Source organism: Hemiscyllium ocellatum, chromosome 7 (assembly GCF_020745735.1).
Source record: "Hemiscyllium ocellatum isolate sHemOce1 chromosome 7, sHemOce1.pat.X.cur, whole genome shotgun sequence".
Lineage (NCBI taxonomy): Eukaryota > Metazoa > Chordata > Chondrichthyes > Orectolobiformes > Hemiscylliidae > Hemiscyllium > Hemiscyllium ocellatum.
The window spans coordinates 107138748-107162498 of NC_083407.1; the positions used below are offsets into that span (position 1 = coordinate 107138748).

At 50.9% G+C, this 23751-nt stretch overlaps 1 protein-coding gene across 1 annotated transcript in view; it reads left to right on the plus strand.

Annotated features, from left to right (window-relative positions):
- LOC132817590 (Krueppel-like factor 7) overlaps window positions 1-21293 on the plus strand; it is a 135069-nt gene extending 113776 nt beyond the window's left edge. The window contains exons 3-4 of the mRNA XM_060828096.1: window positions 13809-13932; window positions 20312-21293. Coding sequence (XP_060684079.1) covers window positions 13809-13932; window positions 20312-20363 — 176 coding nt within the window. The 3' untranslated portion in view covers window positions 20364-21293. The remainder of the gene's footprint in view (window positions 1-13808; window positions 13933-20311) is intronic.
- The last annotated feature ends 2458 nt before the right edge of the window (window positions 21294-23751 follow it).

Genomic DNA, 23751 nt, shown 5'->3' on the forward strand with positions numbered 1-23751 from the left:
CTCACACCCACGGCACGCGCGCTCGCTCCCTCCCTCCCACCCACCCTCACACCCACGGCATGCGCGCTCGCTCCCTCGCTCCCTCCCTCACACCCACGGCACGCGCACTCGCTCCCTCCCTCCCACCCACCCTCACACCCACGGCACGCGCGCTCGCTCCCTCCCACCCACCCTCACACCCACGGCACGCGCGCTCGCGCTCTCCCTCCCACCCACCCTCACACCCACGGCACGCGCGCTCGCTCCCTCCCTCCCTCACACCCACGCGCGCACGCTCGCTCGCTCCCTCCCACCCACCCTCACACCCACGGCGCGCGCGCGTCCCTCCCTCCCACCCACCCTCCCACCCACGGCACGCGCGCTCGCTCGCTCGCTCGCTCCCTCCCTCCCTCACACCCACGGCACGCGCGCTCGCTCCCTCCCACCCACCCTCCCACCCACGGCACGCGCGCTCGCTCGCTCCCTCCCACCCACACTCACACCCACGGCACGCGCGCTCGCTCGCTCCCACCCACGGCACGCGCGCTCGCTCGCTCCCACCCACGGCACGCGCGCTCGCTCGCTCCCACCCACGGCACGCGCGCTCGCTCCCTCCCACCCACCCTCCCACCCACGGCACGCGCGCTCGCTCCCTCGCTCCCTCCCACCCACCCTCCCACCCACGGCACGCACGCTCGCTCCCACCCTCCCACCCACGGCACGCGCGCTCGCTCCCTCCCACCCACCCTCCCACCCACGGCACGCGCGCTCGCTCCCTCCCACCCACCCTCCCACCCACGGCACGCGCGCTCGCTCCCTCCCACCCACCCTCCCACCCACGGCACGCGCGCTCGCTCCCTCCCACCCACCCTCCCACCCACGGCACGCGCGCTCGCTCCCTCCCTCCCTCCCACCCACGGCACGCGCGCTCGCTCGCTCCCTCCCTCCCACCCACCCTCACACCCACGGCACGCGCGCTCGCTCGCTCCCTCCCTCCCACCCACCCTCACACCCACGGCACGCGCGCTCGCTCGCTCCCACCCTCACACCCACCCTCACACCCACGGCACGCGCGCTCGCTCGCTCCCTCCCACCCTCCGTCACACCCACGGCGCGCGCGCGCGCTCGCTCTCGCTCCCTCCCACCCACCCTCACACCCACGGCGCGCGCGCTCGCTCGCTCCCACCCACCCTCACACCCACGGCGCGCGCGCTCGCTCGCTCCCTCCCACGGCACGCGCGCTCGCTCGCTCCCTCCCACCCACGGCACGCGCGCTCGCTCCCTCCCACCCACCCTCACACCCGCGGCGCTCGTGCTCGCCTCCTCCCACCCACCCTCCCAACAGCGGCCCCCACGTTCGCCCCCTCGCCCCCTCCCACCCACCTTCCCACCCGCGGCACGCGCTCTTGCCCCCTCCCTCCCACCCGCGGCACGCGCGCTCGCTCGCTCCCTCCCACCCACCCTCACGCCCACGGCACGCGCGCTCGATTTTTCTTGCTCGCTGTCTCGCACTTTCTCTTCGCGCTCTCTGTCTCGCACTCTCTCCTGGCTCTCGCTGTCTCGCTTCCTCTCTCGCGTTCGCTGTTTCGCTCCCTCTTACGCGCTCGCTGTCTCGCTCTCTCTTTCGCGCTCTCTTTCATGCCAGCTGTTTCGCGCTCTCTTTTGCGCTTGCTGTCTCGTTCCCTCTTTCGCGCTTGCTGTCTAGCTCCCCCTTTCGCACTCGCTGTCCCGCGCTCACTTTCGCGCTCGCAGTCCCGCACTCTCTTTTGCGCTCGCAGTCCCGCGCTCTCTTTTGCGCTCGCAGTCCCGCGCTCTTTTGCGCTCGCTGTCCCGCGCTCTTTTTCGCCCTCGCTGCCCCGCGCTCTCTTTCGCGCTCACTGTCCCATGCTCTTTCGCGCTCGCTGTCCTGCGCTCTCGTTCATGCTCGCCGTCCCGCGCTCTCGTTCGCGCTCGCCGTCCCGCGCTCTCGTTCGCGCTCGCCGTCCCCCGCGCTCTTTCGCGCTCGCCGTCCCGCGCTCTGTCTTGCGCTCGCCATCCCGTGCTTGCCGTCCCACGCGCTCTTTCGCGTTCGCCGTCTCATGCTCTCTCTCTCTCTCTCTCTTTCATGCTCGCAGTCTCTCTTCCTCTCTCGCGTTCACTGTCTCGTTCTCTCTTTCGCGGTCGCTGTCCCGTGCTCGCCGTCCCGCGCTCTGGTTTGCGCTCGCCGTCCCGTGCTCTGGTTTGCGCTCGCTGTCCCGCGCACTCTTTTGCGCTCGCCATCTCTCACGGTCTCTCTTTCTCTCGCGCTCGCTGTCACTATCTCTCTCTCTCTCTCCCTCTCTTTCGTGCTCGTTGTCTTTCTTCCTCTTTCGCTCTCGCTGTCTCGCACTCTCTCTTTGCGCTCCCTGTCTCGCAGGGAGCGAGACAGCGAACGCGAGAGAGGAAGAGAGACAGCGAGCACGAAAGAAAGAGCGAGACAACGCGCGCGAAAGAGACAGCGAGACAGGGAGCACGAGAGAGCGAGTAAGAAAGAAAGAGAGAGGAAGAGAGAGCGAGGATGAAAGAAAGAGAGAGCGCGTGATAGCGAGCGCGAGAGAGAGAGAGCGCGAAAGAGGGAGCGAGACAGCGAGCACGAAAGAGGGAGCGAGACAGCCAGCGTGTAAGAGATAGCGAGCGCGAAAGAGGGAGCGAGACAGCCCGCGCGAAAGAGGGAGAGCGCGAGCATCAAAGAAAGAGAGGAAGAGAGCGTGAGCATGAAAGAGAGAGACCGCGAGCGCGAAAGAGGAAGCGAGACAGCAAGCACGAAACAGGGAGCGAGATAGCGGGCGCGAAACAGGGAGCGAGACAGCGAGCACGAAAGAAAGAGAGAGACAACACGCGCGAAAGAGACAGCGAGCACAAGAAAGAAAGAGAGACCGAGCGCAAGCGAGACAGCGAGCGCGAAAGAAAGAGCGAGAGAGCGCGAAAGAGAGAGCAAGACAGCGAACGTGAGAGAGGAAGAGAGACAGTGAGCATGAATGAAAGAGAGAGACAACGCGCGCGAAAGAGCGAGACAGCGAGAGCAAGGAGATAGTGCGAGACAAGGAGTGCGAAAGAGACAGCGAGCGCAAGAGAGGGAGAAAGAGAGCGAGTATGAAAGAAAGAGAGAGGAAGCGAGCACAAGTATGAAAGAAAGAGACAGAGCGAGAGAGGGAGCGAGACAGCGAGCGCGAGAGAGGGAGTGAGACAGCAAACGCGAAAGAGACAGCGTGCACAAAAGAGACAGCGAGCGCGAGAGAGGGAGTGTGAGAGCGAGCATGAAAGAAAGAGAGCGAGCGAGAGCGTGAAACAGTGAGCGTGAGACTGCGAGCACGAGAGGAAGAGAGACAGCGAGCACGAAAGAGAGAGAGACAGTGACAGCGAGCGCGAAAGAGTTGCGCTCACTGTCTCTTACGCCCTCGCTGTCTCGCTCTCTTTCGCGCTGGCTGTCTCGCTCCCCCTTTCGCGCTTGCTGTCTCGCTCCCTCTTTCGCGTGGGCTGTCTCGCTCTCTCTTTTGCGCTGGCTGTCTTGCTCCCTCTCTCGCGCAGGGAGTGAGACAGCGAACGCGAGATAGGAAGAGAGACAGCGAGCACGAAAGAAAGAGCGAGACAACGTGCGCAAAAGAGGGTGCGAAGAGAGAGTGCGACACAGCGAGCACGAGAGAGCGAGCAAGAAAGAGAGAGGAAGAGAGAGCGAGGATGAAAGAAAGAGCGAGTGATAGCAAGCGCGAGAGAAAGAGAGAGAGAGCGCGAGACTGCAAGCACGAAAGAGAGCGAGACAGCCAGCGCGAAAGAGAGCGCGAGACAGCCAGCGCCTAAGAGACAGCCCGCGCGAAAGAGAGAGCGAGACAGCCCGCGCGAAAGAGGGAGAGCGCGAGCATGAAAGAAAGAGAGAGGAAGAGAGAGTGAACGCGAAACAGGGAGCGAGACAGCAAGCGCGAAACAGGGAGCGGGCGCGAAACAGGGAGCGAGACAGCGAGCACGAAAGAAAGAGAGAGACAACGTGCACGAAAGAGCGAGACAGCGAGAGCGAGAAGAGAGCGCGAAAGAGACAGCGAGCACGAGAAAGAAAGAGAGACCGAGCGCAAGAGAGACAGCGAGCACGAAAGAAAGAGAGAGAGAGCGCGAGATGGCGAGCATGAGAGAGGAAGAGAGGAAGTGAGGAAGAGAGACAGCGAGCATGAATGAAAGAGAGAGACAACGCACGCGAAAGAGCGAGACAGCGAGAGCAAGGAGAGAGTGCGAGACAGGGAGCATGAAAGAGACAGCGAGCGCAAGAGAGGGAGAAAGAGAGCGAGCATGAAAGAAAGAGAGCACAAGTATGAAAGAAAGAGACAGAGCGAGTGACAGCGAGCACGAGAGAAAGAGAGAGGGCGCGAGGGAGGGAGCGCGAGAGAGGGCGCAAGAGAGGGAGCGAGAGAGAGAGAGCGCGAGACAGCGAACGCGAAAGAGACAGCGAGCACAAAAGAGACAGCGAGCGCGAGAGAGGGAGTGTGAGAGCAAGCATGAAAGAAAGAGAGCGAGCGCGAAACAGTGAGCGTGAGACTGCGAGCACGAAAGAGGGAGCGTGAAAGAGAGCGAGACTGCGAGCGCGAGAGGACGAGAGACAGCGAGCACGAAAGAGAGAGAGAGTGACAGCGAGCGCGAAAGAGTCGCGCTTGCTGTCTCTTACGCTCTCGCTCTCTTTCACGCTGGCTGTCTCGCTCCCCCTTTCGCGCTTGCTGTCTCGCTCCCTCTTTCACGCTCGCTGTCTCACTCTCTCTTTCGCACTGGCTGTGTTGTGCTCGCTGTCTCGCGCTATCTCTCTTCCTCTCGGGCTCGCTGTCACTCGCTCTGTCTGTTTCTTTCATGCTCGTGCTCTCTCTCTCTCTCTCTCTCTCGCGCGCTCGCGGTCTCGCTGTCTCTTTCGTGCTCCCTGTCTCGCACTCTCTCCTCGCTCTCGCTCTTTTGCGCGCGTTGTCTCTCTCATTCATGCTCGCTGTCTCTCTTCCTCTCTTGCGTTCGCTGTCTCGCTCTCGCTTTCGCGCTCGCTGTCTTGCCCTCTCTTTCGTGCTCGCTGTCTCGCTCTCTTTCGCGCCCACTGTTTCGTGCTCTCTTTTGCGCTGGCTGTCTAGCTCCCTGTTTCACGCTGGCTGTCTAGCTCCCCCTTTCGCGTTTGCTGTCTAGCTCCCTCTTTCGCTCTTGCTGTCTCGCTCTCTCTTTCGCGTGGGCTGTCTCGCTCTCTCTTTTGCGCTGGCTGTCTTGCTCCCTCTCTCGCGCTCGCTGTCTCGCGCTATCTCTCTTTCTCTCGCGCTCGCTGTCACTCGCTCTGTTTCTTTCTTTCATACTCGCGCTCTCTTCCTCTCTTTCTTTCATACTCGCTCTTTTGCCCTCCCTGTCTCGCACTCTCTCCTCGCTCTCGCTGTCTCGCACTTTCGCGCACGTTGTCTCTCTTTCATTCATGCTCGCTGTCTCTCTTCCTCTCTTTTTCATTCATGCTCGCTGTCTCGCGCTCTCTTTTGCGCGCTCGCTGTCTCACGCGGGCTGTCTCGCTCCCTCTCTCACGCGGGCTGTCTCGCTCCCTCTCATGCGGGCTGTCTCGCTCCCTGTTTCGCACTGGCTGTCTCGCTCTCTCTTTCGCGCTTGCTGTCTCGCTCTGTTTCGTGCTTGCAGTCTCGCTCCCTCTTTTGCGCGGGCTGTCTCGCTCCCTCTTTTGCGCGGGCTGTCTCGCTCTCTCTTTTGCGCTGCCTGTCTCGCGCTCTCTTTTGCGCTTGCTGTCTCGCTCTGTTTCGTGCTTGCAGTCTCGCTCCCTCTTTCGCGCTCGCTGTCTCGCGCTCTCTTTCACTCTCACTCTCGCTCTCTCTCTCTCTCGCGCTCACTATCACTCGCTCTCTCTTTCATGCTCGCTCTCTCGTCCTCTCTCTTTCTTTCTTGCTCGCTCTCTCGTGCTCGCTGTCTCTTTCGCGCTCGCTGTCTCGCTCCCTCTTTCGCGCTCGCTGTCTCCAGCTCTGTCTCGCGCTGTCGTTCGCGCTCACGTCCCTCACGCTCTTTCGCACTCACCGTCCCACGTGCTCTTTCGCATTCGCCATCCTGCGCTCTCTTTCGCGCTCGCCATCTCTCTCGGTCTCTCTTTCTCTCGCGCTTGCTGTCACTGTGTCTCTCTCTCTCTCTCTTTCGTGCTCGCTATCTCTCTTCCTCTTTCGCTCTCGCTGTCACTGTCTCTCTCTTCGCACTCCCTGTCTCGCACTCTCTCCTCACTCTCGCTGTCTCGCTCTTTCTTTCGTGCTCGCTGTCTCTCTTCCTCTCTCTCGCGTTCGCTGTCTCGCTCCCTCTTATGTGCTTGCTGTCTCGCTCTCTCTTTCGTGCTCGCTGTCCCGCGCTCTCTTTCGTGCTCGCTGTCCCGCGCTCGCTGTCTCGTGCTCGCCGTCCCACGCTCTCGTTTGCGCTCGCCGTCCCGCGCGCTCTTTCGCGCTCGTCATCTCTCTCGGTCTCTCTTTCTCTCGCGCTCGCTGTCACTGTCTCTCTCTCTCTCTCTCTTTCGTGCTCGCTGTCTCTCTTCCTCTTTCACTCTCGCTGTGTCGCACTCTCTCTTCACGCTCCCTGTCTCGCAGGGAGCGAGACAGCGAACGCGAGCGAGGAAGAGAGACAGCGAGCACGAAAGAAAGAGCGAGACAACGTGCGTGAAAGAGCGAGATAGGGAGCGCGAAGAGAGAGTGCGACACAGCGAGCGCGAAAGAGAGAGCGAGGATGCAAGAAAGAGCGAGCGAGTGATAGCGAGCACGAGAGAAAGAGGGAGCGAGACTGCAAGCGCGAAAGAGGGAGCGAGACTGCAAGCACGAACGAGAGCGAGATGGCGAGCGCGAAAGAGGGAGCGAGACAGCCCGCGCGAAAGAGGGAGAGCGCGAGCATGAAAGAAAGAGAGAGGAAGAGAGAGCGAGCATGAAAGAGAGAGAGAGACAGCGAGAGTGAAAGAGAGCGCGAAAGAGGGAGCGAGACAGCAAGCACGAAAGAAAGAGAGAGACAATGCGCACGAAAGAGCGTGACAGCGAGAGCGAGGAGAGAGCCCGAAAGAGACAGCAAGCATGAGAAAGAAAGAGAGACAGAGCGCAAGAGAGACAGCGAGCGCGAAAGAAAGAGAGAGAGAGCGCGAGATGGCGAGCGCGAAAGAGAGAGCGAGACAGCGAATGTGAGAGAGGAGGAGAGATAGCGAGCATGAATGAAAGAGAGAGACAACGTGCGCGAAAGAGCGAGACAGCGAGAGCAAGGAGAGAGTGCGAAACAGGGAGCGCGAAAGAGACAGCGAGCGCAAGCGAGGGAGAAAGAGAGCGAGCATGAAAGAAAGAGAGAGGAAGAGAGCACAAGTATGAAAGAAAGAGACAGAGCGAGTGACAGCGAGAACGAGAGAGAGCGCGAAACAGTGAGCGTGAGAATGCGAGCACAAAAGAGGGAGCGTGAAAGAGAGCGAGACTGCGAGCACGAGAGGAAGAGAGACAGCGAGCATGAAAGAGAGACAGTGACAGCGAGCGCGACTCTTTCGCGCTCGCTGTCTCTTACGCCCTCGCTCTCTTTCGTGCTGGCTGTCTTGCTCCCCCTTTCGCGCTTGCTGTCTCGCTCACTCTTTCGCACTGGCTGTGTTGCGCTTGCTGTCTCGCGCTATCTCTCTTCCTCTCGGGCTCGCTGTAACTCGCTCTGTCTCTTTCTTTCATGCTCGTTCTCTCTCTCTCTCTCTCTCTCTCTCACGCTCGCGGTCTCACTGTCTCTTTCGTGCTCCCTGTCTCGCACTCTCTCCTCGCTCGCGCTCTTTTGTGCACATTGTCTCTCTCTTTCATTCATGCTCGTTGTCTCTCTTCCTCTCTTGCGTTCGCTGTCTCGCTCTCGCTTTCACGCTCGCTGTCTTGCCCTCTCTTTCGCGCCCGCTGTTTCGCACTCTCTTTTGCGCTGTCTATCTCGCGCTCTCTTTCGCGCTGGCTGTCTCGCGCTGGCTGTCTCGCTCCCCCTTTCGCGCTTGCTGTCTCGCTCCCCCTTTCGCGCTTGCTGTCTCACTCTGTCTTTCGCGCTTGCTGTCTCGCTCTCTCTTTCGCACTGGCTGTCTCGCTCTCTCTTTCGCGCTGGCTGTCTTGCTCCCTCTCTCGCGCTCGCTGTCTCGCGCTCTCTCTCTTTCTCTCGCACTTGCTGTCACTCGCTTTGTCTCTTTCTTTCATACTCGCGCTCTCTTCCTCTCTCTTTCTTTCATACTCGCTCTTTCGCCCTCCCTGTCTCGCACTCTCTCCTCGCTCTCGCTGTCTCGCACTTTCGCGCGCGTTGTCTCTCTCTTTCATTCATGCTCGCTGTCTCTCTTCCTCTCTCGTGCTCGCTGTCTCGCGCTCACTGTCTCGCTCCCTCTTCCGCGCCGGCTGTCTCGCTCCCTCTTCCACGCGGGCTGTCTCGCTTTCTCTTTCACGCTGGCTGTCTCGTGCTCTCTTCTGCGCTTGCTGTCTCACTCTGTTTCGTGCTTGCAGTCTCGCTCTGTTTCGGGCTTGCAGTCTCGCTCCCTCTTTCACGCTCGCTGTCTCGCGCTCTCTTTCGCTCTCTGTCTCTCTCTTTCTCTCGCGCTCGCTATCACTTGCTCTCTCTTTCTTTTATGCTCGCTCTCTCTTCCTCTCTTTTTTTTCTTGCTCGCTTTCTCGTGCTCGCTGTCTCTTTCGCGCTCCCTGGCTCGCTCTTTCGCGCGCGTTGTCTTGCTCTTTCTTTCGTGCTCGCTGTCTCTCTTCCTCTCTGGCGTTCGCTGTCTTGTTCCCTCTTTCGCGCTCGCTGTCTCGCTCCCTCTTTCGCGCTCGCTGTCTCTTACGCCCTCGCTGTCTCGCTCTCTTTCGCGCTAGCTGTCTCGCTCCCTCTTTTGCGCTTGCTGTCTCGCTCTCTTTCGTGCTTGCTGTCTCGCTCCCTCTTACGCGCTTGCTGTCTAGCTCCATCTTTCGCGCTGGCTGTCTCGCTCTCTCTTCCGCACCTGCTGTTTTGCGCTCGCTGTCTCTTTCGCGCTGGCTGTCTCGCTCCCCCTTTCGCGCTTGCTGTCTCGCTCCCCCTTTCGCGCTTGCTGTCTCACTCCCTCTTTCGCGCTCGCTGTCTCACTCTCTCTTTCACACTGGCTGTGTTGCGCTCGCTGTCTCGCGCTATCTCTCTTCCTCTCGCGCTCGCTGTCTCGCGCTATCTCTCTTCCTCTCGCGCTCGCTGTCACTCGCTCTGTCTCTTTCTTTCATGCTCGTGCTCTCTCTCTCTCTCTCTCTCGCGCTCGCTGTCTCTTTCGCACTCCCTGTCTCGAACTCTCTCCTCGCTCTCGCTTTTTTGCGCGCGTTGTTTCTCTCTTTCATTCATGCTCGCTGTCTCTCTTCCTCTCTTGCGTTCGCTGTCTCGCTCTCGCTTTCGCGCTCACTGTCTTGCCCTCTCTTTTGCGCTCGCTGTCTCGCTTTCTTCGCGCCCGCTGTCTCGCGCTCTCTTTCGCGCTGGCTGTCTCGCTCCCCCTTTCAGCTTGCTGTCTAGCTCCCTCTTTCACACTGGCTGTCTAGCTCCCTGTTTTGCGCTTGCTGTCTCGCTCCCTCTTTCACACTGGCTGTCTAGCTCCCTGTTTCGCGCTTGCTGTCTAGCTCCCTGTTTCACGCTTGCTGTCTAGCTCCCTGTTTCGCGCTTGCTGTCTAGCTCCCTGTTTCGCACTTGCTGTCTAGCTCCCTGTTTCGCGCTTGCTGTCTAGCTCCCTGTTTCGCGCTTGCTGTCTAGCTCCCTGTTTCGCGCTTGCTGTCTAGCTCCCTGTTTCGCGCTTGCTGTCTAGCTCCCCCTTTCGTGCGGGCTGTCTCGTTCCCTCTCTCGCACTCGCTGTCTTGCGCTCGCTGTCTCGCGCAATCTCTCTTTCTCTCGCGCTCGCTGTCACTCGCTCTGTCTCTTTCTTTCATACTCGCTCTCTCTTCCTCTCTTGCGCTCGCTGTCTCTTTCGCCCTCCCTGTCTCGCACTTTCGCGCGCGTTGTCTCTCTCTTTCATTCATGCTTGCTGTCTCTCCTCCTCTCTCGTTCGCTGTCTCGCGCTGTCTTTCACGCTCTCTTTCACGCTCGCTGTCTCGCTCCCTCTTTCACGCTGGCTGTCTCGCTCTTTCTTTCATGCTTGCTGTCTCGCTCCCTCTTTTGCGCTTGCTGTCTAGCTCCCTCTTTCGCACTGGCTGTCTCGCTCCCTGTTTCACTCTTGCTGTCTCGCTCCCTGTTTCACTCTTGCTGTCTCGTTCTCTCTTTTGCGCTCGCTGTCTCGCTCTCTCTTTTGCGCTCGCTGTCTCGCTCTCTCTTTTGCGCTCGCTGTCTCGCTCTCTCTTTCGTGCATGCTGTCTCGCTCTCTCTTTCGCGCGGGCTGTCTCGCTCTCTCTTTCGCGCTGGCTGTCTCGCGCTCTATCTCTCTTTCTTTCTTTCGCACTCGCTGTCTCTCTTCCTCTCTCACACTCGGTCTCTCTCTCTCTCGCGCTCGCTGTCACTTGCTCTCTCTTTCATGCCCGCTGTCACTTTCACACTGTCACTCTCTCGCTCACACTTTCACGCTCGCTGTCTCTTTCGCGCTCACTGTCTCGCTCTCTTTCGCGCTGGCTGTCTCGCTCCCTGTTTCGCGCTTTGCTGTCTCGCTCTCTCTTTTGCGCTCACTGTATCGCTCTCTCTTTCGCACAGGCTGTCTTGCTCTCTCTTTTGCGCTCACTGTCTCGCGTGCTCTTTCGCACTGGCTGTTTTGCACTCTCTCTCTTTCTTTCTTTCGCGCTCGCTGTCTATCTTCCTCTCTCGCGCTCGGTCTCTCTCTCTTTCTCTCACGCTTGCTGTTACTCGCTCTCTCTTTCTTTCATGCTCGTCTCTCTTCCTCTCTTGCGCTGGTTGTCTTGCTCTCCCTTTCGCGCTGGCTGTCTCGCTCTACCTTTCGCGCTCACTGTCTTGCTCTTTCGCTCTCGCTGTCTCGGTCTTTCACTCGCGCTTGCTGTCTCTCTTCCTCTCTCACGCTCGGTCTCTCTCTTTCTCTCGTGCTCGCTGTCACTGTCTCTCTCTCTCTCTCTCTGTTTCTTTCATGCTCGTTGTCACTCTTCCACTCTGGCGCTTGCCCTCTCTCGCGCCCTGTTTTGTCTTGCGCTCTCTTTCGCGCTGGCTGTCTCGCGCTCTCTTTCGTGCTCGCTCTGTCTCCTCGCTCTCACTGTCTCGCTCTTTCACCCTTGCTGCCTCGCTCTCTCTTTCGCGCTCGCTCTCCCTTTCGCGCTGGCTCTGTCTCTCTCTCTCGCGCTCGCTGTCTCCCTCTCTCTCTCTCTTTTTCTCTCTCTCTCTCACTCGCTGTCTGTCTCGCCCGCTCCCTCATTGTCTCGCCTGCCCCCTCGTTGTCCCTTCATGGTTTGCATCAGTTCCCCCTCCCACTCTCACTCTCTGCAGCGACTGTATGTGCTCACACGTTTGTATTTCTTGCTGCCTTTTGTTTGTGTTTCTTAATGCAAGTCTTGGCAAGCTTGTATCTTTCTCTGCCCCTACCCATCCTTCTGCATCTTGGCTTTGACTTGATATTTGTGACAATAATTAATTTGTTTTATTAAAAGTTATTTTAAAAAATCAGTTTGCAAGTAGAGCTGTAATGTAAAGATGAGAATTCTGTGTGTTAATATTTACATAAGAAGGTTTGTGAGAACTCCTCAGAATGAGGTGATAGTCTTGGACAAAGCAGAGACAGACATCCAGCAGACTGTGTAGTGACAATCTAGTCAGAGAGAGCAGCTTGTAGAGTGTAGAAAAGAAACCCAATTCCTGGATCTCATGCTAATTCACAAAGAATCAACAACGTTGGATTGTATCCATGTTGTTGGCCACACCCTTGAGAGTAGCACAAATCAAGCCTGACCTATTCATTATTTTTCCTGAAACCCTACGGCCTAGAAAGCTATATTTTGACACTCTCCACTCACTGCAATGATGAAATGATCCAGTCCATGCTGGGTAAGATAGTTATTTTCAGCTAACGTTGGACCAATACTCTGGAGATGAATGTTACATTCCCATGGCAGCTACTGGAATTTAAAATTCACCTAATAAATCTGGACTCACGGTGATCATCAATTATCATAAAAATCTGCTTGGTTTACTAATGAATGTCTTAAAAATTAATATTGCTCCCAAAAAAAGCGACTTTAATCACACATGATAGTCCTCAGATGAGACCAGTAGACTCCCTATCTGTATTGCTGTCGAGCTTCTCTTTAGAGAAGCGAATTCATTGTTTTTACCTTATCCGATCCACACGTTTCCAGACCTATGGTACTGCAATTGACTTAATAGAACATTACAGCGCAGTACAGGCCCTTCGCCCCTCAATGTTGCGCCAACCTGTGGAACCAATCTGAAGCCCATCTAACCTACACTAACCCACTCTCGTCCATATGCCTATGCAATGACCATTTAAATGCCCTTAAAGTTGGTGAGTCTACTACGGTTGCAGGCAGTGCATTCCACGCCCCTACTACTCTCTGAGTAAAGAAACTACGTCTGATCTCTGTCCTATATTTATCATCCCTCTATTTAAAGCTATGTCCCTTCGTGCTAGCCATCGCCATCCGAGGAAAAAAGCTCTCACTGTCCAAAATACCTAACCCTATGATAACCTTATATCTTAATCTCGGAAATGATCTAGCAACCCGCTGCATTTGAGGAAAATTTAGCATATTTAGCAATTACCTGTCCATTCAGTGACCCTGGATGAAAATATTGTTGGCAAATAGGGTGTGTGGAGATTGTGTCTCGTGCAATCAGCCTCCAACAAAGTAGCGATTACACCACATAAGGGCTAAAACTCATTTGGGACTGACTGTTGTGCCTGGGGAGGGGTGAATTGCAAATTTCTTTGGGGCATAAACACCATCTTAGAACTGTTCCAGAAGTGTCTTGGCATGATAGGAGTAGTATTAGTACGACAAGAGGATGCTCCAGTGTAGCCACAGTAATGGGTGAGTACAATCAGAGCATTAGCTTCATCCTAAATAAGCTTGAGATTGCAGTCCGGTCTTCAGAAGCTTCAACAAATCCTGGCCAGTTGTTGAGTTCCTGATGAGCATGGTTTGGTAGTTCTCATGAACTGCATGGGAGTCTCTCCAGATGCTGAGTTCTCTCAGTAAACAACTTTTGATTTTAATGATTCAGTTATGGTTCAGCCTGGTTATCAAAATGCTCAAGAGTATGACCTGAAATTAATTCAGTTATCATTCTTTTGTAGAAGGAAAAAACTTGCCTGAACTATAAGCAGTCTTTTACCTTGTATCATAGATCAACTCCTGACTGGGATACCCTTATTAACTACCCATGATCTGCTTTCTGTTTAACAAGTGACTACATTGTTAAGACACATTAACTGCATCACCTTTTGGGGTTGCAAAAGGCTATGTATAAATGCCCGTCTTACCTCTGGTCTCACTCAGTTCCTTTTTCTGGACCTCTTTAGAATTGCAGATCTGATTTATAGAAGATGCTCCAAATACAAATAAAGGAAAATAAATTGTTTTATATCCACTGTTTGGCCACTTGACTTTCCAGTTGATGGCCAGTTCGAAGAATGGAGGCTGTCAGTTGCTGTTGGCTTAATTCCTGATAGGATTGAAAACTGTATTGGACATTTCTCACATTTCATATGTTGAAATTTTGTGTGGTGTGCTGCTGTAGGCCCAAGATTATGTCCTGCAGTAGTGTGCTACCAGTCTACAACTATATACTGGGACTGCAGTATGCTGTGGGTCAGGGACTGTATTGTGATGGTGTCCTGTAGTTAGCTCCACTTTTGGCTGTGGTGTTTACCTGCCTTGGATAATGTCTTTTTTTCTGGATTATCTCCCTTGCAGGTGAGAAGCCATACAAGTGCTCATGGGAAGGTTGTGAATGGCGTTTTGCACGGAGTGACGAGCTCACCCGACATTATCGGAAACACACGGGAGCGAAGCCTTTCAAATGTAACCACTGTGACAGGTGAGGCACCACACAAATCTGTCTACTTCATCATGTAGTGGGGGGAAGCAAAGATTAAGAGTCAGGGTGTGAGGAAGCATGGTGCAGAGCATCGTTAAGGCAATCAATGTATAAGACTTTCAAATCTAGGCCTCAAGAGCTGCTTCCTAATTGGCACCTTACTCCAGTTCCATGTTTTAGAACCGATCCTACTCCCCCAGTTGTGTCCAAAACCAGTTGTCGACTTTCTAACCAGTTTGCAATAGAATTCAATACTGAATTCATTCAGGTCTAATCTGGTCAACAAAATAAAAATATTTTCTCTTAAAATTCATTTTTGTTCGACATTTATATGGGTGTTGAGAACTAAGAAAGATTGTTTAAATATAAAAAGGCAAGTAAGACATTATAGTAGGCCATTCAGTCTCTTGAGCCTGCTCTGCCATTTAATATGAAGGCTAGTCAGATTCTGAATGAGAAGGATATTCAAAACTTTTCCAATTTGATCCGAGGGGTCTTTTCACTTGTTCTCATGATCTCCTGATTGAAATAGGAACAGCAAGTAGGTTGTTTGGCTCCTCAAGTCTGCACTGCTGTTCAATAAGATATGGTTGATTTATTTGTGGTCTTAACTCTACTGTTCCCCATTAGCGTCAGCTCCTCTGTTAGTCAAGAATCTGTCTAATTCGGTCTTGAATATATTAACTGACCCTCCACTGCGTTCTGAGGAAGAGAAATCCCCAGATTAATAAACTACAAAAGAAGTCTCCCCTCATCAGTGTTTTTAATGGAGGCTGCAGCAGAATGAAAAAAGGGAAGATAATTCTGATGACCTTTAGGGACAGAGTGGTCAGCACCAGGTGGTCATATATTGAAAGTTCCAAGAATATGGCTGCCCAGAGTAGATAACTGAACACCCCTCTTCTCTCAAGGCCAGCGAAGAGAATCTTGGTGTTGAAATGGTGGTAAACCTCTGATACCTTTGACCAGTTCCACGTCAGCTGTTGGCCTCAGTGTGGGAGAAGCTGATTGGCCACCTCCAGTTAATACACTGGATGGGTCAGTTTCTTTCTTTCAAACCCTTCCTGTCCTTTGGACCAGGCATGTGTTTCCGAAACTGGTTCTGTTTAATCCTGCCTTTCTGCTGGAGAACTTGCAACTTATCTTCAAGAGCGGCTGTTGGCTGGACCCATCAGAAAGGTACCAGTGCACCTCAAACCTCATGTTTAATCCATAGAGCCAAGCTGGAGATGCAGTTGGATCTCTCCTCCCTGCCCCTGCCCAAATCCAGTGTGCTGTACGTAACCCAAGGAGTAAACAAGATGCAGTAAATAAGCCGACAGCACATTACCAGAGCATCACTGAGCAGTATTTTTATTACCCTGGCAGCTATCCAACTCTGACACCTTGGAGCCTTCCAGTGGCATCATGCCAGAAAGTCAGCTGGCCAATAGCTGTGCTGTCATACTGGGACCAGAATGCTCCTTTATGCCACCCTTCATTGTCTGGCTTTCCATCATTGGCTTGGTCTCTGTCTGAATATTGTCAGTGCTGATTCTCTCTCTTTCTGTCTCTCTCTCTCTCTCTCTTTCTCTCTCTCTATCTATCTATCCATTTTCCATTACTTGCTCTCATAGTCATTTTTTCTCCTCTTCTCCTGCTGATTCTTTCATCTGTTCTGAATATCATTACTTTGTCTGCCGTCCTCTTCCACTTCCCCTTCTCTAATTCATTGCTTCTCTCTCTCTCTCTCATTCACACAGTTTTGTATTAGTCTCTTTGCTGCCTCTACAGATCTAACCACTACCTGTGGGGCTGTTAATGCACGGGTGCGATTATGAATAATTTATTGACTCGTCTCATCTTGTGCTGTCATTTATTTCCCATTAGTCGAGTTCAGTTAATGAAGCCATGAGCGCAGCCCTAAACTGGCAGGCTGCATTGTGTGGCGTGAGCTCCCTGCCGACAACTGTGCAGCCTGTCATTAATTCGGTCTAATAACTTAATCGGGTGTTGAGGTGGCACACGAGGCCAAGCTGAGGGAAGGGGAGGGGTGTGTGAGGGATTGGAGAGGAGGCGCTCTGATCAGATGTCCCGCTGACTGCTTGACTGCAGTCAGCATGCCAGCTGGTGAGAAGCCATATCCACACCTGCTCATGGTGCCATCTGCTGAACAGATCGCTGCCCACCTGCCACTTTGACCCATCAGATCCACTGTGTCTTGTCTTTCCCTGCCTGTCTCTGTCTCTCTCTCTCTTTCACTGTTCTCACAAGCCTTCCATCCTCTTGCTCTCTATCACTCTTTCTCACTCCCACGTGCCACACTTACTACTTCTTTCTTTTGTCTGCTCTCTGCTCCCTTGTCATTTTTCTCTCGCAGTTTCTCTATATCTCTTATCCTTTCTCTCTGCTTCGCTTGTTCTTGCGCGCTCATACTGGGGAATCTTTGTTTAATTGGGTCAAGTTGACATGTTTCCACTTCTGATCACTAGTGCTATCTAGTAGAAATAATGAGCTTATGAACATTGACGGAGGAGAACCTTGGCCCCCCCCCTACTCTTTCTACTGTATTCAATCCTTTTCTGTACATTTTCTTGCTTTTTAGCTCCCTCTGTTGCATCTCTCACTTTGTCATATTTCCTATGTCACTAAATCTTTCTAAAGTTATCACTCCACTCTATTGTTCACGGTTGAAATGAGTGTACCAACTGAGTCTGACCTTGTTCTTAGCTGGTGGCCTCTTCACGTGATCTCTTGACCATCTGTAGTATTTCACTCAAAATCCCCTGGCTAAACCTCATGGACACTGTAGACAGTGAAGCAAAATACCTTTGGTCACATGATTGTAATCTTCCTTTACAAAGGCATAAGCTTGCACTTAGATAGTGCCTTTCACAACTGTATGACATCCCAAGACATTCTTCAGTTGAAATCTGCTAAAGTAGAAGAAGCCATGGCAAGGTCCTATAGTATAGTAATCATTGGTTCTGTTCAAAAGCAGCTCTAGTCCTGCTCCTCAGCTCTTTTCCATTGTCCTGCAATACTTTCTCTTAAAATTTCCTACTGAAAACTGCAGTTGAATTTGTCTCCTCCACGCTTCGGACAGTGCATCCCAGATCCTGACCACACGCTATGTTTTTCATCATGATGTAGTTGCTTCTTTTGCCAGTCATACAATATTTGTTGTCCTCTGGTTCTCAACCCTTCTGCCAATGGGAACATGTTTCTTTACCTGCTCTGTATAGATGCCTCATGAGTTTGAATACTATTGTCAAATCTCTCAATTTACTCTAAAGGGAACAGCCGCTAATTTTCCAATCTAATCACATGACAAAAATCCCTCATTCCTGAGTTCTCATAAACTTGCTCTGGGCCCTCCCAAATGCCGCTGTGACCTTCATAAAGCACTTTGTCCAGAGTTGAACACAATATGAGACTGAACCTGTGTTTTACAATGGTTCATTATAAAATTCTTGCTATTAAATTTTAATCCTCTATAAGGCCTGGGATCTCATGCCCTTTTACTCTCTTTTGCAAATTGCTCCATCACCTTCAATGATCTGCTTATGTTTTCCTGGAGGATTCTATCTCTGATTCTGTGCACTCCTTAACCCCTTGTAGCATTGTATCTTGAGTGTACCCCTAATTGTTGTCACTTTAAAGACGGTCCTCTTGCAGGCAAAACTGTAGTAGATCAATCTCTAGTTCCCTTTTACCTGGGTAGGACCATTCTCATTCTATGGAAACTGGCACTCTTCAAATTAAGTATTTTTACCCTGGAGTACTACTGGTTCTTTTTCAAAAAATAATTTAAACCTCCTGTTACCATGATTACTGATCCTGAAATGTTCCCCTATTGATGTTGAACCCCTTAGCTTGACGTATTTTTCAGAGCCAATTTGAGCAAGGCTTCCCTTGCTGGACTGGAAACAGAGTGGACTAGTGAGTGCTAATCATGTCGTTTTTTTAAAAGCCAATTCTCCATATTTAACCTCAACATCATGTTGCCCCTTCGCTATCTGTGCCTGCAGCTCACCAAAATTACTAACACACATTTTGTGTATTTACATACATTTTAGCCTAATTATGATACAACTGTATTCCCCCTTATTCTGACCCCACCTAATATTTTACTATTTTGTACTGTATTTAATTCTCATTTAATTCTTCCTGCAACTTCTTTCATCCTCCTGTTTTTTTTAGCTTGGTGACCCTGTCAGTTCTCGTGGATTGCACCGCAAAGACATTGGTCTTGTTCCTGTTGAGGAGCACCCTCCAGAAATTGGTCCCAATGCTAAGGAGTCCTAACATCTGTGCACTCCCTCAGTATTGCTTTGGGTGTGCAGTGTATTTTTTGGTGAAAGCACTGCTAACTGAGCATGCTGACATTGAATTACACTGGCATTCTTTGGAGCATATAAACTGCATGATGCTCTGGTCAGCCCACACTTTGGGTCCTGATCTGCTTACTGAGGTTATGAAGAGCTTTGTGTAAAGCCTAGGAGCACATCTTCATTGGGAGACACCATGTGAGTGGTGACCATGAAGGACTTCACGATCATCAATGACGTAAAAAAGGTTTATGCAGCTAATTATGTGAAAAGTAAATTGGGAAAACTTGACAAAGGTTCAACAGGTTCATACCAGCAAATGGTAAATCTAACATTGATTTTATCTCGAGGCATGACTGAAACTTGGAGTGAATTTCCAGTTAGGGTAGTAAAGACGGCACCCATTTAAATAATTGATTACTACAAGGGAAAGTGTGGCCCTATGATGGGAGCTGAGTAATTTTATATTCTCTACCATTTGAAAGAGTGAGTGGTGATCTTGTTGAAATACAAGATTCTGAAGGGGCTTGACAGGGTGGGCACCAGGGTTGTTTCTGTTGACCGGAGAATCTAATGCACAATGGTACAGTCTTGGGGTAAGGGACCAATCATTTATGACTGAGATGAAAAATTTCTTTATGCAACGGATGCAGTTCTTTGGAATTCTCTACCCCAAAGGGTTGTGGATGCTCCCATTGTATATATTGAAGGATGAGAGACAGAAATTTGATCTTTCAGGGAGTCTAGGTGTATGGCAGCAGACGGGTAAATGAAACTGAGACCAAAGGTCAGCCATGATCATATTGAATGATGGAGCAAGCTCAATAGGTCCTATTTCTTGTGAGAACCTTGGGATCTTTCAAGAATGGGGTTGAAGACTAGGAAAAAGGGGTGAATAATGTGTCAAATGACATTCCTCATCAGTACAAACCTTGAAATGTGTTATGATTGTGAGTCTTGTATAAAGGAAGGATTCTTGCAAATCTGTTTCATTACCTGTTGGTGTGCTACAGAGGCCTCTTCAATTATTCTTAATACATGTATTCTCCAAAGTACCTCGTCATTGTTCAATCAGATAGGATGCTAGGAGCATGTCCAAACTAGACCATGTCCAGGTTTGCATTTGACCTTCAGTGCATATCTGTTAGATACTTTGGGAATATTAAACCAAATTCCTGCTCCTGAGCATTGACTCAGGCTAATGGTTTGTGGCTTGGACACAAATTGTGAAACTTAATCCTCCCTTCACCTTCTCCCTTGCCAATTAGATCCAAATTCTGTGTAACAGATTCAGGAAGAGTTCCTGATGATTCCATCTTTGAGTTAGATACTGCTGGGTATTGGACAATGAGGTCAGGATCACAATTTGACTCTTCTGCATTGAGGCACACAGTGGCTTAGGCTGTGGTAAGTGGCATCTGATACTCGTGGAGCTATCTCCAATCAGGCAAATGAGAGTGAGGTTGGCCCTTGTGAGGCCAACCTATGAGCAAATGAATTATGAGTAGAAATAAGCTGTTTGGCCCCTTGAACATACTCTGCCATTCAATGAGATCATAACTCATCTGTATTTGTTCCCACTCACCCCAAATGACCTTTGATTCCTTTGCCTTAAAATTATTCAGTGATTCAGCCTCTGTTGCCTTCTGAGGCACAGAGGTCATGTAATAAAATTGTCTCCAACTTGCTCTTCACTTCTAACTCAATTGGGGAATTACGATGGTGACGTTACACTTTATACAATATTTTCCTGAGTCCAGGGTTCTGCAATCCTCCCATCGCTGAAGGCTGCAAGGTTGGAATTGGGTTTCTATCACGTGTAGTTTTTGGTTTTTGATATATTTACAAATTTACATTTACAATATTTACAAAACTTTACAAGAAGCAATCATGGGAAAGAATTCCTTGTTTGTGGGAGAGGGAGAAAATGTTTGCGTTTTGGCTGGATAGAGTAGAGGGTTATGCTTTCTCTGTAGACCTAGGTGCTTGAATAAAATGTTGAGACCCTGACAAGGTTAGGCTGTTTTAACTTTTAACGGGATCAATTTTCTTTCTCTCACTGTTTGCAGGTGTTTTTCCCGATCTGATCACCTCGCTCTTCACATGAAGAGACATGTTTGAGAAGATACCGAACTCTACACAACACCATGACATGACTGTTAGCGGGGAAATGACCTGTTCCTCAAGAACACAGACATGTGGTCAACTTGTTGCCATGTTGCAGTGAGCATGTGTGCATACATGTTTGCGCGCGCGCACACACACTATAGTTGTATACACACCCACACACACACTATATCTTGGTTATGCCTTATCCAGTCTATCGGTCAGTTAGACACTGCCAAATGATTACTGATTTCAATCACATTTGGATTTCTGTTGTCATGGAAACCAAAGGGGATTACAAACTTGAGACCACCTTCCAAGCCTTCACAGTGAGAACAGTTGGTCTACTCGCAAACCAATTGGCCTTCCAGTCGTGGATGTCCAGCTCCCGTCGGGGATCATCTCCACATTGTCAGTGTTCTGCTGTTCAGACAATAGGTGTTTGGGGAAAGACACATCGAGACTACGTACAAGGAGAAGGAAATGGTGGTTACAACCCAGTTCTGCATTTCTGTCATGTGTAACCTGGTTATCGTCAGGTGTGGCCAATGCCAACCCGTCGTGGGCCTTTTCAGCACTTGCAGCCGAGTGGGATTCCCTTTAATGCAGCAGAAGCACGCTTGCTCCTCAGTTGAAGAGGACATCCAGTGTAGCGAAGTTTGAACAATACAAACAAACGGTTGCTGATGGCGTCCTGTTCATTTTCGCTTGTATACCCAATACCTGTCCCCACACACTGCACATTTGGAAGGATCAATGGCTGCTGGCACCACTTTGGTCTGATCCAAATACAGCCGCAGCTAGGCTTGTGGGAATGGGCTGAATCACCCCCTCCCCTTCAAATGTGCTCCTCCCAAATCTTTGCGTTGAACTGGTCTGAAATAGATGTGAATTAGCTAAGTTATAAATGGTTTGCTTGGACCCTGTCCACCGCAGGCTGACTGCACAGACTTGGTCAATGTTGTGGGGTTGGGGGTGGGGTGGATGGGTGGGTGGGCAGTGGTTATGTTGGGATATGGGGGCATGAAAGGGAGGAGAGGGCAGGTGCGGGATTTATTTTACCGAAAAGGCTGATGGGAGGCTTGCGCCTTCACATCAGCTCAACTATAAACATTTGGTTTGTAAATGGCGATTTCTAATTGACCCTCCATGTAGATTGAGGGCCTATTGTAATTGTAACTAGGTGAATTTAGTTTAAAGTTGGTGAAATCGCTCTTCTCCCAGTCAGATATTCATGTGTTCTTCCCAGCTGCCAAGCTACAATATGATTCTGAGCTTTTGAGGTACACACGGGTCGACACAGTCAAATCACTTTATCGGCCTTTTACCCCCCTCTCTCTCTTGCTTTGGAGGAAGTCTTTTTACTGGCCTCGTTGTCTAGCTAATGCCAAGGAGTGCCAAGCTAAGTCGCCCTCCAGCTGACTGCCTTGTCTTCTCTTAACGCACTGTTCTTGGCCAGTGAGACAAACCAAAGATTGGGACAGACATTTGATAATGAAGAGCACCAGTTCTCTTGCTCTCTCTTGCTCTCTTTCGCTGTCTCTCACTGTCTCTTCCTTTTTAAAAGATAATTTATTTAACTCAAGTATTTTCACAGTCACACAACACAGTTCAATGATTCCACTCGTGTCCGCTGGTAGTTTAGTAAAATTGTTTCATGCTGAGTTCTGATGGCTGGAAGGACCCGTCTGATCTGCCACCTCCTATAGACTTCTGCTGGACTGACTTTCTCAGCTTGACTTTCAACTTCCTTTTTCTGTTTTGATGCCTGATTGAGGCCTTTCAATGTTTGACCCACCCTTGGCCATGCAAAATTCTGACTTGCGCACTTCTATGCAACTTCTTGTAGAGTTGATCCTGATGCCATTGCATTGAAGGTGCAGTGTTCTGGTCATCTGAGAACATGGGAAAGGTGACTCGTAGAACGAAGCCTGAAAATTTGCATATCTGAGGTTCAAGCCTGTATGAGAGTTAGACCATGGACAACTTGTGTATCTGTAGCAAATCTAGTCAACTACATGACCTGCTTTTCCAGTCTAGTTTCCACGGTCTTCTCAAGTGGTTCAATTGGCCCTGTACCTCTGAGAAAGAGGTGTTCTACAGCTGGAAATTGGTAGGACAAGTATATGAAATTTCACACTTCCTTCCAATGAATTGAGAGACAGCATTGAGCAGGCAAGCATTTTATTTATGGCTTAAACTAGAACGGTTCCTTGAGTTGCAGCTTTTAAAGCAAGGAATAGAGAAATTTGATGCTGAGGAGTGGGGGAGATGGGTGAAGTTGAAGGAAAAGAGAATGTCTTGAAGCGAGTAAGATTTAATAAGCAACTTATTTTACACGAGATAGTCCTGTCTCTCCAAATTGCACAAGTCTTTAAGAATAAACCTACTTTCCAGCAGTAGCTGTACGTGGACACCAGATGACCACCTGTGAGCTCTGTCACTACTGATCAGTTTACCCTTTTGCTCCAAATGAACTTGCTGTTGATTCATGATATTGACAGCATGGGGAACATTACTGGCAGTTTACCAGGGACCCAGAAGGGAAAATCAACTCAACCCAACGTGGTACACTCTCTCAGTCCAAATGGTGAACATACGACCAGGTTCTGATGCATTGAGAATTGTGCCTTATGTAGATGCTTGCCCTTGCCTCTGTTGTGCTGGCTGCTGCCCCTCATCCTTTGAAGCATCAATCTACATGGTGCCACATGACTTTCACTTTGTTCTCCAATCAGCGCTTCTGATGCACTCCAGCATTCTCATCTTGGTCAGTTAGTTTGACACTACAGTGCCTGTCAAACAGTTGAGAATGCACCTGGTTGAATCATCATCTGATTTACCATTACTAATCCTTTGCAGCATAGTCTGTTCTCGGTCTCATATCTTTTTGTTTGGGGGTGGGGTGAGTGGATAGTTGGGGGGTGGGGGAATCCTTTGGTGAAAATGACGCTGACAATTTTTTAAAATTACACTCTGCTAGCTCAGTGGTGACTTGTAACTAGCTGAATAAATCCATACAGGCTAGTTTTATATATATCTATATATATATAAAATATATATTGTTTTGAAAGTATCACTGTTTCAGATAAACAATGGTTAGAACTGTTTCATTGGCATTCTAAGTGATCTGAGAATCAGAACTCCAATGTTTATAATATTGTATAGATTGAATATTTATTCTCTCTCACACATTATCTCTGTCCTGCTGTGTTTTTTTGTTTTTTTACTCCCTGCTATGTTCTGCCAAAATAGCATTAACATATTGCCCGAGATAAAGCTGGGATAAAAAAAAATGTCCTTAATGTGTCCTTGAAGAAATTACTGAAAGGTTTTGTGTTGGAGCTGATTCACAGATGCTGCTCGTTTGAATGTCTGGTCCACATCCTGTCATGTTGTAACC